The following is a 17,074-nucleotide window of genomic DNA, read 5'->3' on the forward strand; positions in this document are numbered from 1 at the left end:
CTCCAGCGCGTCTTACAGGTGACTCCTCCAAAACCCGTCCTGAATGTGACTGGCCCTCGCCGCCTCCTCTGCTGCCACCCTGGTCCCAGCCACCACCGCTTCTCCCCTAGAAAACTGCAGTCTCCTAGCTGCTCCTCTTCTTCCACTTTGCCCCTGAGAACTTTGTCTCTGCCCGGCAGGGTCTCATTTCTGACGCATAAATCAGACCACGCCACTCTCCCGTGCAAAATACTCCATGGGCTCCTGAGTACTCCACAGCCCACCGGGCTCCCTGGGACCTGGCCCCTGCCTCCCTCCTCGGCCTCCAAGGACTGTGCTGCCGCAGCAGGGGCCCCTTTCTGATACTGAGCTGATTTTTGCATCAGGACCTTGTTGTGCCTGATCCCTTCTTGTCTCAGATCAGAGGTGACCTCCTCCGAGAGAGCTCCCTCCAGCCGCCTGTGCCAGTGAACTCTGCAACCACCCTTCAGCACTTCACTGTGATGTGATGTCGTGCAGGGGGGAGTGTTACTTCTTTGTGAAATTATGTCCCACTTCTTCCTTCTTTTTTTTTTTTTTTTTTAAGATCCATTTATTTATTTGAAAGTCAGAATTACAAAGAGAGAGAGGGAGAGACAGAGAGAGAGAGAGAATCTTCCAACTGCTGGTTTATTCCTCAAATGGCTGCAATGGCCGAGGTTGGCCCAGGCCAAAGCCAAGAGGCAGGGGTTTCATCCAGGTCTCCTGCATGGGTGCAGGGGCCCAAGCACTTGGACCATCTTCCACTGCCCTCCCAGGCACACTAGCAGGGAGCTGGATTGGAAGTGGAGCACCTGGGGCTGGAACCAGCACCCACATGGAATGCGAGAGCTGCAGATGGGCGTCTCTACCCACTACGCCACAGCATCGCCCCATCCCTCTTTCTTTCTTTAACCTTGGATGGTTGGTCCATGTGTCAGTGCTGTCCACTGAGAGGCGACTGGTCCTCCAGCGACAAGAATAGTACTTGGTGCATTGTAAGTGCCCAGTCAATTGTTTCAAATGAATAAAGGAAATGTCATTGCTCCAGAATTACTTCTCCTCCTTTTCTCCCTGTACCCTCACTCAGCCCAAACACCCTCTGTCAGTGTGGATCTCATTTGGAAGGTGATAGGGAGGCCTCCACAAATATTTGCTAAATGAATGACGCTGAAATGGATTACACCACCAAAGAATGCCAGCCTCTTCAGGCATAGCTATTCCCAGGAGTATTAGCATTCTCCAACAGGAAGCTTGAATTTCAGGCATTGTTGACAAAGGCAAGAATCTCAGGCCAGCAGAGTTGAAGTGATATATTTGGACAGAGTTGCTGCCCCACGGCTTCTTAAGCCCACAGCCACTTACTCAGAGCCTTCAGTGATCCTACGAGGCCAAAGCTGACATTGAAATGTGAAGTGCTGATTGAAAAGCCAAATTTGTTTCTAAGGAGAGAAATGCGGACTGAGAATCAGTGGCCTGGGTTTCAATCCTACATGCGCTGCTAATTTAATTTTCGCACCTCTTCAAGGTACATATTTTTAGTATCTCTACTTTACAGACAAGGAGATAGTGGTTCAGAGAGGTTCTGCTCCACACATAAAGGTGATTCCCTAACAAACAGTGGCACCTGCACTCAGACCAGAGTTGGGATCAGCAGCCTACATTGCTGTTCCCTCCGCTGCCCCCCATCAGGTGCCTCAGCCACTTTCTGTGAATCTGTGAACTGGGGGCAGGGGAAGAAACTTTTGAGCTCCAAGGTGTTGCTCGGTCAGATCCTTTTCATGTAATTTCTTCACGTATGGCTTCTGGATATCGGAAGAAGAGAAAAGTCAGACACAGAAATTTCATGTGGGGGTGTAGCTCAGTGGTTAGCATGCAGGCTTGGAAGCTAGGTTGTCCCGAGCTCCTTTAACAGCTCTGCGCCTCCGTGGGAGCCCCTCCCCTCCAGGCTGGGGTGAGAGTGCCCGGTGCCCCTTAGTGAGCACTCTCTGAAGGCGAAATGCTTATTCCCCTAATCATGATTCCTATGAACACGACGAAGACCACAGACAGCAGAGCTCTGCAGTCAGATCTCAGGGGCCAGATCTCTTCTGACAGCCAGTGATGTGAAGCGGATGCAGCTTAGAAAGCCCCCAGGGCCACTGTCTCACCCAAGAAGACGAAGTCCCCGGAGGGCCTGTGACGCCGCCTGGGAGGGCAGCTCCCGGCAGTACCACTACCACGGGTGGGAGGAGGGGTAGCTGCAAAGCAGGAAGCCCTGAGCCTGCAGGAAGCATTGGCTGGAGAAACAAAGTCTGCGGAAAAGCCTAGCCCGGGGCAGAGGCTTGAGACTGGAGCCTGGAAGCAGGAAAGGGGGTCCCTGGGAGACATCAAAGAACTCACCACTCCGGTTATTTCTCACATCCTTACTAGGTCTCTGACTGCTAGAACCTGTCTGTAAATGTTAAATACCTGGAATCACCCAGAATGTGCTCTTGTGTCTGGCTCCGTTCACTCAACCACGTTGTGAGACTCACCCTAATTGCTACTCAGTGTTTCACGCTGTAGGTATTCCATAACTTACTGATTCATTTCATCATCAAATGCTGATGAGTACTGGGGTAATTTCCAGATATTAGTTGTTGTCAGTAAAGCTATGTTCACTCTTGCACGTGGCTTTCAGTGACCATTTGTATTCACCATGTACATCCCTAGGAGTGGAATTAATTGCTGGCTGTGCATATGCTTATTTTTGGTAGTAATTGTGGCCCAGAGTTTTAAAGGCATATTCAAAGTTCATCCAAGACCTCTGTGTGGGCTCCTGGAGAAACTTTATAGAGTATGACAACTCTCCAAGGTGAGAGGACAAGGAGGGGGAACTCCAGTGACGCTTGCCTGCTAATGGCCCTCTCTGCCTCCCATCCACCTAGAACACCATGTCACATGATATGGCCCAAATTCCACTGTCATGCTGTCATTCCCTTCCACCCTCCCCAAAGGAGGCCCATTTTGTTAAACCCAGCCACACTCTCAGGGCAGCACTGGATTGCTTGTCTGTCTACTTGGTGGTCTTAGGTTAGATTTATTTCTGAAATTCATTCATCCAACTAAATACTGAGTGCTGGGGCTGGCGCTGTGGCACAGCAGGTTAAAGCCCTGGCCTGCAGTGCCGGCATCCCATATGGGCACGGGTTTGAGACCCGGATGCTCCACTTCTGATCCAGCTCTCTGCTTTGGCCTGAGAAAGCAGTAGGAGATGGCCCAAGTGCTTGGGCCCCTGCACCCACCAGGGAGACCCTGGTTTCAGATCAGCCCTTCTTGGGCCATTGAGGTCCCTTGGGGAGTGAACCAGTGGATGGAAACCTCTCTCTCTGGTTCTACTTTGTCTTTCAGATATATAAAACAATAAAAAACCATTGAGTGCCTACAACTTACTTGTCTTGTTTCAGAATCTGGTATGGGAGCAATGTTGCTAACATTCTAATAGGAGGAAACACACAACAGGAATGTGTTAGAGCTGCTAAGGTTTGTGGCGGTACATAAAGCAATGGAAGGGGAATGAGAGCCGGGTGGGGGAGGTGTGTGCTATGGTCTAACAGGGTTATCTGGGAAGGCCTGCAGAGTAGATGAGAACAAAGTTACCTTTTGAAATGATCAGTCCAGCTACTACCTGAGAAAAAGGCTCCACTGAAGTAAGGGGGGACCAGAGACTGGAGGCCATTGCAAGAGTGCCGGCCTGAGAGGATGCTGCACTGCGCTGGCTGATGGCACTGGCAGTGATTCATGGTTGCACACCGCATACCTTCAACAGGTGGGGCTAACAAGATTTGCTGATGGATCGGCTGTGCAGCAAGAGAGCCAAAAACCTCTTGTTCTTGCCAAGAGCAATATGTGCATGCTTGCACGGTCGGCACGTGTCTAGGTCCCGAGTTCAGGTTTGGCCACTTAAATAGGTTGATGTCTTTCCTGGTTGCAGCTAGCCAGACTTCCTATGTGAAAAATCTATCCTTTCTTGTCTCACAGGTGATATGATGCAAGTATTGAGACAGACAACCAGGCCAGCGCCGCAGCTCCACTAGGCTAATCCTCTGCCTGCAGTACCAGCACCCCGGGTTCTAGTCCCAGTCGGGGTGCCGGATTCTGTCCCGGTTGCTCCTCTTCCAGTCTAGCTCTCTGCTGTGGCCCGGGAAGGCAGTAGAGGATGGCCCAAGTGCTTGGGCCCTGCACCTGCATGGGAGACCAGGAGAAGCACCTGGCTCCTGGCTTTGGATCAGCGCGGTGCGCCGGCTGCAGTGCACAGGCCATAGCAGCCATTTGGGAGGGTGAACCAACAGAAAGAAGAGCTTTCTCTCTGTCTCTCTCTCACTGTCTAACTCTGCCTGTCAAAAAAAAAAAAAAAAAAAAAAAAAAAAGAGAGAGAGAGAGAGAGAGACAACCAGTCCCAGTCCTGTCACTCACAGTATAACCTCAGGCAAGTTAAATAACCTGAGTCTGGAAAAATGAGACAGTAAGAGTCCCTCCATCACAGAATTGTTGGGAATACTAAGTATATGGGGGCTAGCAGCCCTGGCATCCCATATGGACACCGGTTTGAGTCCCAGCTGCTCCACTTCCAATCCAGTTCCCTGCTAATGCATCTGGGAAAGCAGCAGAGGATGGCGCAAGTCCTTGGGCCCCTGCACCCACGTGAGAGACCTGGAAGAAGCTCCTGGCTCCTGACCGGCTCAGCTCCAGCCATTGCAGCCATTTGGGGAGTGAACCAGCAAATGAAAGACCTCGCTTTCTCTCTCTGTAACTCTTTCAAATAAATAAAATAAATCTTTGAAAAAAAAAAAAAGTATACACCCATCTGGGTTTAAGTCCAAAACTCAGAGCCTAACACACCAAAGGAGGGCTTAGAAAATAACCTATGTTAAATCAGTTTCCCATTAAAACAAGCAGAGGCCATGGAGTAAGGGTTATCTTTATTTGGATTGCAAAGTATAAATACGAACCATGTTTGGAAATACAGGTTGTAACAGTTCAGAAATGGCACCAGAAACTTCCAGAAGGGACCATGACAGCATACCTTTGTAGTTTTGGTGAGCTAGGTGGGGTGACACAAAAGCCTTCCCCACCTCTAACCTTCTCTGTAGCAAGTGGCAGGTAATCCATGACCGGGAACAGTCAACTGCAATGTTCCCTGTTCCTCCTCGCCTGTTTCTGCTGCACTGACCCCTGCGTGGAGTAGCACCAGAAGAATGGCAAGAGTTGAGAGAAATGTCTTGACACAGGGTCGGGCCAGTTCCCGCTCTGTGGGGTGGGAGCCGTGGGGTGAGGGAAAGCTGTAGGCATGGAAGCCCAACCTCTTGAGAGATTTGGCCGAGAGAGGACACAGGAAACACCGCTATCTGTTATGCTTTGACATCAGCACCTTGGGCTTTCAAAACACAAATGGTAGACAAAGTTGCCTAGGCAAGGCTGCAGTCCGACTCACAGAGCGGCTCTGGCCAAGTTAACCCCTACATCCTGACCGTACACAATGCCCCTGTGGCTCGCCGACCCTGGACGATCTTCCAAAATGTGCACAGATGCGGAGTTACTACAGATGGGTCACAGAGCAGTTTCAGGACAGGGGGTATGTGGCGCTGAGCTGATGGTGGGGATGCGAGGTGGAGGGCCAGGACATTGCCGAAGTAACAGTCTAGGCACTTGAAATATTATTGTTAGATCGTTAAAAACTAAATAAATTAACATACATAGAATAAAATAAATATATAATTTAAGAGGCATTTTACAAACAAACAAATAAAAATAGTTGTTATTTTTCCATCTGGGTGTAAGTCCCAAAACTCAGAGTTCTTGGGCTTGTGGTTTTCACAGTTAGCTCATCAATTCCAGCGCTGAAGGATCCCAAAGATCAGTCCCCTCGTAGCTACTTGAGTAGCCTTCCCAGTCTTTGCTGCTTCTCTTCCGGTCCACACACATCTCTCCTTCTTCCTCTCCTTTTTCTCTAAGATCCTGGAGCATATGGAATTTAACTGGCATTTTAATCCAGAACATGAGTGTCCAAACAAAGATACAAGGGGATGCAGGGCTTGGTGGAAGGGAATCAGAAAGGCATGTAGGTCCCTTGCTTTTGCTTTCTTCTGATTCAGATCCCACTGGTTATGTTCTGTTTGGCACATGAAGGTTCTGGTCTTTTGGCAAAGCAATGATGGGAGGCCCAATCGAGACAGCAAGCGGGGACAAAGGAGTCCTCCCGGCGAGATGTGAAGGCCTTTCCCTCTGCAGAGTCCGCGACTGACCCACGCTTCTCAGACGTAGCCGTCCCCGCGATTCCTAAAGCACCAGAGGAAGGAGTTAACGCTGGGCAGAGTGAGTCTCAGGGGAGGTGGGAGGAGCATCTGGGAAGGAGTGGGAGGGGGCACGAGTGGGAGGGGCTTTCCTTTCAGGTATCTTTCTGGGAAACTCTAGCAACTTCCATCCTAAGTGGAGATGAAGCACCAACAATCTTTCCTTTTCTAAAAATGTTCATTCATTTATTCATTTACTTGAGAGACCATGAGAAAGCAGACAGAGCTCTCTTCTGCTGGTCTGTCTCCCAATGTCCACAATGGCCTGGGCTGTGCCAGGCTGAAGCTGGGATCTCAGCCCAGGCCTGCCAGGTGGATGGCAGGGACTCAACTATTCCAGCCACCATCACCCACTGCCTCCCAGGGTGTGCATTAGCAGGAAACTGGGATCAGGAATGCAGCCCGGACTTGAACTCAGGCTGCTCTAAGCAGCATCTTAACCACTGTTCCAAATTCCTGCCCCACAACAGTCTGGGAAAACCACGCTGCCGTGGGACCCTCCCTCCACAGCAATCTGCTCCCCTGACTCCTACGTCAAGAGAACTCAGCACTCACTGGGAACGACCCAGGAAAGCAGTGCCAGCGCCAGGGAGAAGGCGGCCGTTACCTTGAGCACAGGTCTTTCTCAGTGGGAATTCGTCATGCCCAGCTTCACCTTCTCTTCATTCTCCACATCGTAACCTCCTCTCCTATGGTACCTGCGGAAGATGTGTTTTGTGAGCAAGCCCTGCCTGCCATGCAAGGAGGCAGACGCCAGAGCCAGTCCTTCCAAAGAACTCGGCCACACTAGTTCCCTCCACTACTCGGAAAACCCCAGGGCACACGGCAGCCCCACGCACCTGTGGCCAAAGGCCCTGCGGCCCTGAGGGATGCCTGCCTCTCACAGCAGGCTACAACATACAGGGAGCTCCCATCTTATCTGTTTGCTGCTCACAACATCTTTATGAGCTAGGTGCACGGAGATTACCATCACCAAAAGATGACACTCCTCAGAGAGCCAGGGCCTCACAAGCAATAAACTACACTGCTTGCAAACAGGCAGATGGACTCGATGGGGCTCCTCCAACCGAGAATACCCCTGCATCGGAGGTCCTGCTGTCTCAGAACTGGAAGGACACACCAACAGCTCCACCCATGCCCTGACTACCAAAACACACACCAGTGCTTTCCAAGAACAGAGCCAAGATAAAGCAGCGTGTGAAGAGGTGGCCTCATGGCTGGCCAGCTGGGCCACTCAGGGAGGGAAACAGAGGCCTTCGGGGAGCAGAACCTGCTGTGGCCTGGCAAGTTTCACCCTGGGCTCCGGACACTGGCTTCGCGGCATGCCAGAGAAACCAGACTTTCGGAGAACTTGAACCCAGGAGTTAGTCCAGGATTTAGGGAGAGGGGAGAGGGCTTAGGAGAAGGAGGAGGGGGAATGGAAGTGATGTGCAGAAACAGCCCGTGGCAGCCGCGGCACTCACCTAAACATGAGAAGCCCCACGATGACAAGCAGACAGACGGATGACAGCACCACGGCCACCACAGCCAGGATAGTTGTGTGGTCATAGGTGTACAGGCGATTTTCCACCGGGAGGCTCAGCCCATGGCACCTCTCTCCGTGGTAACCCGGGTGGCAGCTAGATCAAGACAGAACAAGGAGGAGGTGGGGTTAGCCATGGCCCACCCACAAAAGTCACAGCAGCCTTGGGCCCGTCACTCTCCGACCAGGACCCTCCCCCCCCCCCAGCCTTCTCCTTCCAAAGGAGACTCTGGAGCGCCCTGAACGCGCGGTGGCTCTCCTCCCTCGTCTCCGGCCCCGCTTCTGCGGCCCAGGAGTCCTGCTCCAGGCAGGGAAAAAGCGAGGGAGGCTGAGAAGGTCTCAGCTAGATGTGTTCCACGTGTGCCTGATTTCTTACACGTGGGCCATGGTGTTCTGTTGCAATAGCCGTGGGCTGACTGGGCTGATTGAGGGGAATCTGTGCTGCTCTCTGCAGTGAGGCCCCTCAACATTCTGACCAGAAATAAACCCAGCCGTGCCCACCAGGGCTCCTCGCGTTCAGTCCCTCCCCACCACTGCTCAGCCTATTTATAGGCTCTGTTCCTTTGCCAGGAGTTTTTCTCAAGTTTCCTTCATTTAACTCCCAGCTCCCCCCAGGGGTCAGTGCTCAACCTACGGGGTTCTCCTTGGCCCGTGGCCCCTGAACAGCGATCTACCAAGCCCCCTTCAGCACTGAACACAGCAAGCAAACCTGGATCACACGTCTTCCTGCCCAGCTGCCCTGCCAGAGCTTAGAGCCATGTCAGAAACCAGCTTTTGGCTCTCCTCACTGCAGAAATAAACCACATGGCAACTGCCTCCCCAAACACAAAGCACTTCCTTGGAGCTCTTCGGATATTCACCTCCCTTCCCTACCTGAGCGCCCCAGATCCTCTGTTGGAGGCAGGAGCCCCATCTTACAGAAAGGGGGAGTTTTCTGAAGGTCACACAGCAGAGCAGAAACGTGCTCATGAACTGGGATTTAGAGCTTAGCGTGCTGCCCGCGTGGGGACTTCAGGGCAGCAGTTGCTGAAGGAAACACTGAGAACCTATCGGGAGCTGCGCCTTCTCTGGGAAGCAGGCTGTGCCCTGGGTGCTCCAAGGGAGGACTCCCTTCTTCCTACTGAGAGGACACCAAGGAAGCTCCAAGGAGCAGACCCAGGCGGGCAGAAAGGTCAGGCAAGGCACCCCTGCCCCAGGATGCTTTGAGGAACCTCACTGCAGGACAAGTGAAGGTCAGGTGCGCGGTTCCTCGCCCAGCCTCTCCCTGCAGCTGTGCCATCAGCCCAGGTGCACGCAAACCGACCCTCATCCTGCCAGCATGCGAGGGGGCAGAAGCGCCCCTGGGAAGTGACCTGTACACAGTAGTTTATAGTTAACAAACATGGGCCTTAAGCACTAGTTCAGCTGACCCTCCTAACAATCTGGTAGGCGGGTACCACCTCGTTCTACAGACTGCAAGGCTAAGATGAAGGGTCACAGAAGTTAAATAATCTACCAAAAGCTTCACAATTAGGAAGCAGCAGGGCCAAGACTAAAACCTGTCCTGGCAGATTCCAAATTCATGGTTGTTCCCACTCCAAACAGTGCAGGGAGCGCTAAGGAAATCAGAGGCAGCATCTGGTCTGACCTTGCTCTCTGACTGTAGTATCATTATTATTTATTTACAGCCTAAATAACAAGTAATAACAAACAGCACACAGTAAGGCTTGCCAGGAGCCAAGAATTCCCTGTGAACTGCCTCACAGGATAATTTCATTTAGTTTTGAAACTGTCTCTGTGAAGGTCAAGTTACTATCTATCCCCATTCTAGAGACAAAGAGACTGAGGCTTAGCTTCTGTTCAGTAACTTGCCCAAAGTTACAAAGCTGGCGCCCCACAGTCTGGATGACTTCAGAGACTGCTGTCCCAGGGGAGGGAAGCTGAAGTCCAGGCTGTTTTTCTTGTCCAGTCCATCACCCAAACCCCACAGGTAGTTACTCAGATGATAGAAATAAAGCTTGGCCTCACAGGCCCACAATTCAGTTACATAATCGCTCCACCCCCACCCTGAGTCAAAAGGATAATAATGTAAACATCCTAATATTACCCCTCCCCCTCCCCTCGCTTACTTCTCCTGGCTCCCCCCTCCCTCCCGAAACAGAGGGGGATGGGTACATTCCAAGCATCCCGGGGTGGGGACAAGATCCTGTGCCTTCCCCAGAGCTAGCCTCCCATCAAAATAGGACACATTCCTCCTGCCCTGGTCTGTGACCCATTTCAGGATGTGAATTACAACAGAAACAAGGACCCACTAGGTTCCAGAGACTTCTTCAAACTCCAACTCTCCCCTGGGAGGTGGAGGGGGCACCACTTGATGGGGGAGACTCAGAGAACTTGACTTCCAGGCTGGTTCTGCTGCTATTTCCAGCCAGGTGATCTTGGGCCAGTCACTTTATCTTTCTCAACTTTGGTGTCTGCGTGTAAAACACAGACAAGAAATGCCTACCTGGCTAGAGGACTGTGAGAAGATCAAACAAGATAATGTACCTGAAAGCAATTAACAAAAGGCACAGTCCTGACATGTGAGCTGTTACACCACTGGAGTGCCGAAGGCACTGCCCATATGCTGAGAAACGGGCCACTGATGTCAGTGGCGCCAAAGAGAAGAGCGGGCTTCCTTTGCGGTCTCTGGGCAGTGGAGCCCCAGGCCCGTCTCTCCTCCAGCCCTGAGTCCTTCTCAGGCCCACTGTCCCCAGGTTTCCTCCAGCCACAGGAAGCTCAGCAGCCAATTTCTGGGTCAGCAGCCCCGGGAAACTACTCTTTGAGGGCAACTTTTGGCTGGTGACACAAAAGGGTTTTCCTGTTCTTGGTAGCTGCTAGGAAAGGCAGCCAGCTAGCCTCAGGCTCACCACGGCAGCCTGGACACACCCTGGCTGGTGGTTCCCGGGTCTGGAGGAGCCACAAAGGGACCCAGATGTAGGTGTACAGATGTCACAGTGCCCCCAGCGAGGAGCTCCAAATCTTCCTGCCCTGGAGACAGGCGACAGGCAGAGCACGCAGAGAATCCACGCCTGGGAAATCTGCCTTGGAAGCTGACACAAAGTCTTCAAGTGCAACTGCTATGCTCTCAGGCTAGGAAAAGCCTCAGAGCTCTCTAGGACAACAAGCTGCCCTCTACAAAATTCTGCTCAAACTCTGCCCGGACAGGGCTAGGGAAGAAGCATGAAAGCCAACAGCCAGTGCAACCTGGGGACGTGGAGAGCATGCTGGACTGGGAATCCGGCACCTGGGATCCTGTCCTGTTTCCACTCATTTATTTAGTAACTGACCTCAGGCAAATGACTTCCTCCTTCCTGGCTGCAGTTTCGTCATTTTTCAAGTAGAGAAAGCCAGTCCTTCCTAACCAGCAAAGGGATCCCAAAAATCCCAGCAGCCGCTATCTCCCCAATCTCTCAAATCCTCTCTGGCACCAAAAAGGTGCTCAACACACCTGCTGGGCTCAATGCACAGTGAATGTAAACAATGAAGCTCTCAGAGCAGAGAAGGAATCATTAGGCCTTCTGTCATCACTGCCCTTAGGGCACCTTATCCAGTTCTCTGAGCCCAGCTTGGCAGGACAGCAGCCTCCCAAGGCTTCTTCTCAGCTGCACAGTGGAAGCCCCATAGCCACCCACCAGAACGCCCTGGACCAGCTTGGCCCAGGCAGGCTCCTGGCCTTGATCCATCTTGACTAGGCTCAGAGTCACTCTCTCCACCCTGTGCTAATGATGCCATTTTACAAATTTAAGACAACATTTCCTGCCCTGTCCCAGGAGTTTGGGATGGATAACATGGGGTCTCTCCAGGTCACTTTTAACCCCTTCTAATCCCAAGCTCCTGGTAAGGATGTTATAGAAAAGGACACACAAATGAGTGGATGTGGTGGGAAGGGGCAGCTCTGCTACGTGCGATCAGATGGGGCCAGGGAGCTTACAAAAGCCGGGGGATCTGCACCAAAAGAATACCAGGCAGCCAGCCTTTTTGACAGGCTGGGAGACAGTGTGCATACAACAGCCTCCTGGTCCTGTCCAAAGGCCCCCAGGTCACAAGGCCCCCAGAGCCTGCCCTGCTCCAGGGAAGGGAGTAGATGTTTGCAGCCTGATGCGGGGTGTTGGCCTCAGGCACAGAGGCGACATTATGCCTGCTAGTGCTGTCATCCCTGAGGGGTTGCCAAGGCAGCCGTTTGCTGGGTTCAGCTTAGAAGGGAGGCGAAGGAACCCACGGCCCCTCTGCCCACACGCCTGCCCAGGGAAGGAGTTCTGCTGCTGACCAACGGCTGACGCCTGCTGGGTTAGAGTCCATTTCCTATTAATGCTGCACAAAGGAAATGTTCACCCACCCTCTTGGCCGAAGGCCAACACCCTCCGTGCCGCCCCCCCCTCCTGGCCCTTGGTAAGGAAGAAGGGAGGAGGAACTTCAACTGCCCCACGATAGTTCCTCTCTGTATGGTCAGGCCGGCCTGTAGAGTTCATCCACATCTGTTCACACACACAGTGCACATCTAAGCGCACCGCACACCTGCCACCTGCCTGCAGGAGCCACGCTCCACGTGGGATGCCCACTCTGCTGTGTTTCCTACTGACCTCTCCCTCCCAGAGTAGGGCATGAGGCGGGGATAAAGGACCTGCCTTCAGGTGCCAGCTCTCCCTAGCCACACACTCATTTCTGGGCAAGCAGGAAGTGTCCCCAAGGATTAAAGAGAGCGTCACAAACCCACACCACAGGAAATTGCATCCTCTTCGGTGGTGGGGAGGGGGCCCTTCCGCTGACTAAAAATATTTTCCCTCCTCCCAACTTCCGCTCCGAGGTTAAGAAGAAACTGGGTGAGATTGTGAATTCAAGGAACAGTGACAACGAGGAACAGGCACGTGGCTGACCTAGAGGGTGCTGATGAGCGTCACCCTGGGCAGGGGACACTTACATGCAGGACGGGGCTCGGAGCTCCTTCAGATATTTGCATTCTCCGTGGATGCAGAAGTCCTTGTATTTCCGAAGACATGGGTCTCTCTTCTTCCCTAACCCCTTGCCTTTCTTCTTTCTTTTCCCACGTTCCTCCTTGCTCGGTGTGGCCAGAGCTTGTGGCTTGGAGGAGAAAGCAGCTGCAAGAAAAAGGCAGCCTGTTAAGTCTTTCTCTTCGGGGGCAAGATCAGGACAGTATCGTGCGAGGTGGGAGTGCACGCCTGCTGATGGCACCTAACGTCGGAGGCCGTGGAGGCTCCCTTTGCTCGGTGCCTCCCAAGGACTGAAGAAAGACTGGGCAGAAGCCCCAGACACAGGGAACCCTGGGAGGGAGCAGAGGCTAGGGTGGGTCCCAGGGAAGCATTTCACAAACTCAGCTCAAGAACCTCATGTGGACACTGTGGAGCGACAGCAGCTCACCCCCACCCACCGCCTTCCACTCCCAACTCTGGCCGCCCTGTGCCCACTTCATTCTGTGTTGGCCTGAAGTTAGCTTGTTTCCTAATGCAGCACTCAGCGACCCACTTGCAGGAAGACAGTGTCACAGACACAGACTGCATCTGGGGAAGATATTTGGAGGTTTTTGGGGTGAGAAACTGCTAAAGTAAGAACAGTGTCCATGTCTTTATGGGCACACGTCCTCTGGGGCTCCGTCAGCACCAGGATGCCATGAGCCCACAGTACAGCCTGGCTTGGAGACAGTAAGCAGGCCATCCTGGACAGGACCTTGCTGTAAGCAGAATATTAACCTTGCTCTGTGCCCTTTACAGCTCACCTACTTTCTCAAAGATCCATTTACATCTAGCCCCAAATGTCCTACTTAGAACCCTCTGGGAAGGGGGACACAATGTGTATAAGGGGTCAAGAGACGGAAAATAAGGAAGTAGAAAGAACTAGAATGATGATGACTGCTCCAGCCCACCCCACCCCACCCCACCAGCAATTTTTCCAGGCTTCAATGAGAAATACAACCTCACCCAGACATCCAGCTGGGACTGGCCATGGGCCACGCCCAGGGATAAGACACCAGCCCTGCCTACCCATTCCCAGCAGGGAAACCGTGCCCACATTCATGGTTACGGCCATGCATCTAGCAGAAGAGTACGCATGATCGTTAGACTGGACCTCTAGCATCCTCAAGCTGGAAGGGACTTCGAAGAATATCATGGCCTTCTGCTTTCAGATGAAAATGCTGAGGTCCCAAAGGTTGAATGACTTGCCTGAGGTCACGCAGGACTGGGGTTGAACTGTGGTCTCTGGACTTCACATCCAGTGTTCTTTCCCAGTAGGCTGAGTTGCCTGCCACGCTCCCACCAGTCTAGAGCATCTTAGATGTTGAGCCAGGAATGAACAGGCTCTGAAGTCAGCAGACGTGTGCTACGGTTTCAGCCATACAACCCCGGGCAAGTGGCTTGATGTGTCTGTAACTCGGGGTTCTTGGTCAAATATTGCAGAAGGTTGCAACGAGTGTTAAGCCAACCAAGCTAACACCTCGTGCCTAGAACATGACGCGTTTGTTAAATGGTAGCAGCTACTTATTTTAGCCTGGCTCTTCAGATCTGCAAACTGTCCCTTCCCAGCAAGACCAAGAGAAGGCAGAGGAGCAGGTGCAGGTGCTCCAGTCCCTGGTTTGCTCTAACCCACTCCTGGATCCCTTCAGAGCTCAGAAGATGAGGCAGGTAGTGAGAGAAACACAGTGAGCAGGGCTTGCAGGGGAGCAAGCACAGAGGGCCAAGCCAATCAGAAAGTGGAGATAGAGTGGCAGGGTGACAGCCAGGCTTCTCCTGGGGAGAGGGAGCAGTGAGTCAGGTCGGCAGAGGTATGAGGAGCAGCCGTGTGGGTGGGAGGTGAGTCACAGCCCAGCCCTGCCCAGCCTAGAAGAGGGCCAGGAGAATCCAGAGCCATGGGTGACCCCAGAGCGCCAGTGTGAGAGTGGGAGCCCAGGCCCAGCGTGGGGGCACACTCCGATTTCTACAAGGCAGAAAGAGCGTGCAAAGGAAGCTCCGGGTGGGGAGGGAGGTCAGCAGCTGAGGAGCAGGCAGGGCTGGAACAGGTGGGACGCTTTCCAACCAAATATGGTCATTCCGGGGCTCCAGGCCCGGGCCCTGCTCCACCCTGCGGAATCACTGCAGGTGGCTGGCCAGGGAAGCTGGCAGGCTCTGTACTCTGCTCTGGGCCTGTGCCCAGTCACAGCCACACAGGCTGGTTGCAGGATCCCCACGTGGCCCTTCTGTAGGGACTCACAGCAGTCAGAAGTTTCCAGGCTTCGGGTAGCCCTCACAGACACCCAGCATTTCAACAGCTCCCTAGGGACCCCCGTGCCCATCACCCATAGCCTCCCCCAGAGGTGCTGGCCTCACCTACAGGGGCCGAGAGCGCCTCATCGCCTTCTGTGTTCCCAGCTTGGATGGAGGACCTACCTAGGCAGAGGGGACCCACACTGCACATTGGCCCTGTGCCTGGGCACCTCCAGGGGTGTTATCTTAAAGTGGCATTGGGACTCGCACCCATTTCACACAGGAACCCTAGGGACAGCAGCTCAGCCATTCCTAGTTCCCACCATCCAATTTCCCTCAGAGCACAAGTTGCCTGTTTCAGTTTGTCCCAAGGTAGGGAGCCACCTAGCAGGTGAGACCCAAGGACAAGACAGAGTGAGACCTGAACCCCAGGATACACCCAGTCCTCCCGTCAGGCTGATCAGCCTTTCCTCGGGGGTCCTCCTTGCATACCCTCGACCCACAGAGAGAATTTCGGATCAGCCCAAGCCGGTCAGAGGACAGCAGCCTCCACACCTACCTCTGTACAGATCTGCCTCTTCCAAGTCCGGTACTTCCGGGCCGAAGCCACCTCCTGGGGTTAGCAGCTGGTCCTGGTCCGTAGCTCCAGTGGGAGGGTCTGGGTTGCTGGTTCCAGTCGCCAACCCTCTCCGAAGCCGTTCCAAGCTGTCACCAGTCACCAACGCGGAGAGCACTGCAAGCAAGGGGCGAGGCTGCATCAGACCCCTACCCCAGACTCAGGGCCACCACGCACCGACGCCCACGCCCGCTCGCTAGCCCGCCAGGGCGCACGGGCCCCACCAAGTGGCCCGCGCCGGGGGCGCTGCAGCGACCTTCCTCCGTGCACCCAGCACAGCGCCCCCCTCCCCCACCCCGACCTCCGGGGGCGTCAGCAGCCGTCTCACCTGCAGCCAGAAAGAGCTTCAGCACCATCGACGGCAGCAGCTTCATGGTCGCGGACCGAGTGGAGGCGGCGAGGCAGCAATCACTTTGAAGGCGGCGGCCAAGGGGCCAGCAGGGGAGCCAGGCGAAGGGGCGCAGGAGATTCGCGGGGTACAGTCTGCCGCCCACCTCTGGGTGCACACCCGGCTGGGGACCCGCGCGCAGCTACCGGCTGCTGTGCGTCTGTCCGCTCGCTCCGTCCGTACGCCCGAGCCGCTGCACCTAGGTCAGGCCGAGCACCCGCGTGCGGCGCGCAGCTCCCTCGGCAGACTGAGCGCTCCCGGCGCGCGGCCGGGAATAAGGCTCCGGGAGGCAACCAGGCTCCGCCCCGCCCGGCGCCGCCCCCTCCCCCTCCCTCGCCGGGAAGCGCGCCCGGCTCGCGGCGCCGGCAGCGCAGCCCCCGACCCTGCGGGCGCGGCGGAGGCAGGGAGCGAAGGAGGAGGAGGCGGCGGCGGCGCTCACATTTTTGGGGACCAGGCCAGGGCCGGCGCGGCCTGACTGTGAGTAGGGCTGTTGGCCGGCAGGAGGCGGGAATCAATACCTACCTTTCCCCAAAAGCCTGTCGCTCTGCAGCCTTGTGACTGCTGAGCTGAGCTCTTGTTCCGGGTCTGCTCCCTTGGGCGGTCCTTACTCTCTACCAGGGGTCTCTACACGTGTCACCTTCCGAGATTCAGAAGCCCATTTTTGGGTCTACTAACACAGCAGATAGTAAATAATTATCTGCTTCTCATTTAAACATTAGGTGCCTGAACGCCAGCAGGTGTCAAGCTGGGGCGAGCCACAAAGTTGCAGGTGCTTGGTGTCAATCCAGCAAAACCCAAGGAGGTGTGAAGATTCTCTCGGAGCTGGAGTGGCTTCCCCTCACCTGTTCCCTGGGTCACAGCAGCAGGCTCAGGAAAGCCAGCTTCAAACTTTTTCTCGCGGTTTCCCCATACTTCTGCATCCCCACCCCCACCCACTCCTTTGAAAGTTCCCCTGGGACCGGGGCCTGGCTAACCTAGACTGCTGTGTTCAACAGGTGCCAGGATTTTGATGTGTTTCTCTTC

At 54.2% G+C, this 17,074-nt stretch overlaps 1 protein-coding gene across 1 annotated transcript; it reads right to left on the minus strand.

Moving 5' to 3' along the window:
* Positions 1–4,921: 4,921 nt before the first annotated feature.
* HBEGF (heparin binding EGF like growth factor) lies at positions 4,922–16,358 on the minus strand. Its single transcript, XM_008255124.4, has 6 exons — positions 15,992–16,358; positions 15,607–15,780; positions 12,773–12,950; positions 7,775–7,930; positions 6,919–7,009; positions 4,922–6,297 (listed from the first exon to the last, which is right to left on the minus strand). The coding sequence occupies exons 1-5, from the start codon at positions 16,035–16,037 to the stop codon at positions 6,937–6,939; spliced, it is 627 nt and encodes a 208-aa protein (XP_008253346.3). The 5' UTR covers positions 16,038–16,358; the 3' UTR covers positions 4,922–6,297; positions 6,919–6,936.
* Positions 16,359–17,074: the final 716 nt, after the last annotated feature.

Source organism: Oryctolagus cuniculus, chromosome 6, assembly GCF_964237555.1.
Source record: "Oryctolagus cuniculus chromosome 6, mOryCun1.1, whole genome shotgun sequence".
Lineage (NCBI taxonomy): Eukaryota > Metazoa > Chordata > Mammalia > Lagomorpha > Leporidae > Oryctolagus > Oryctolagus cuniculus.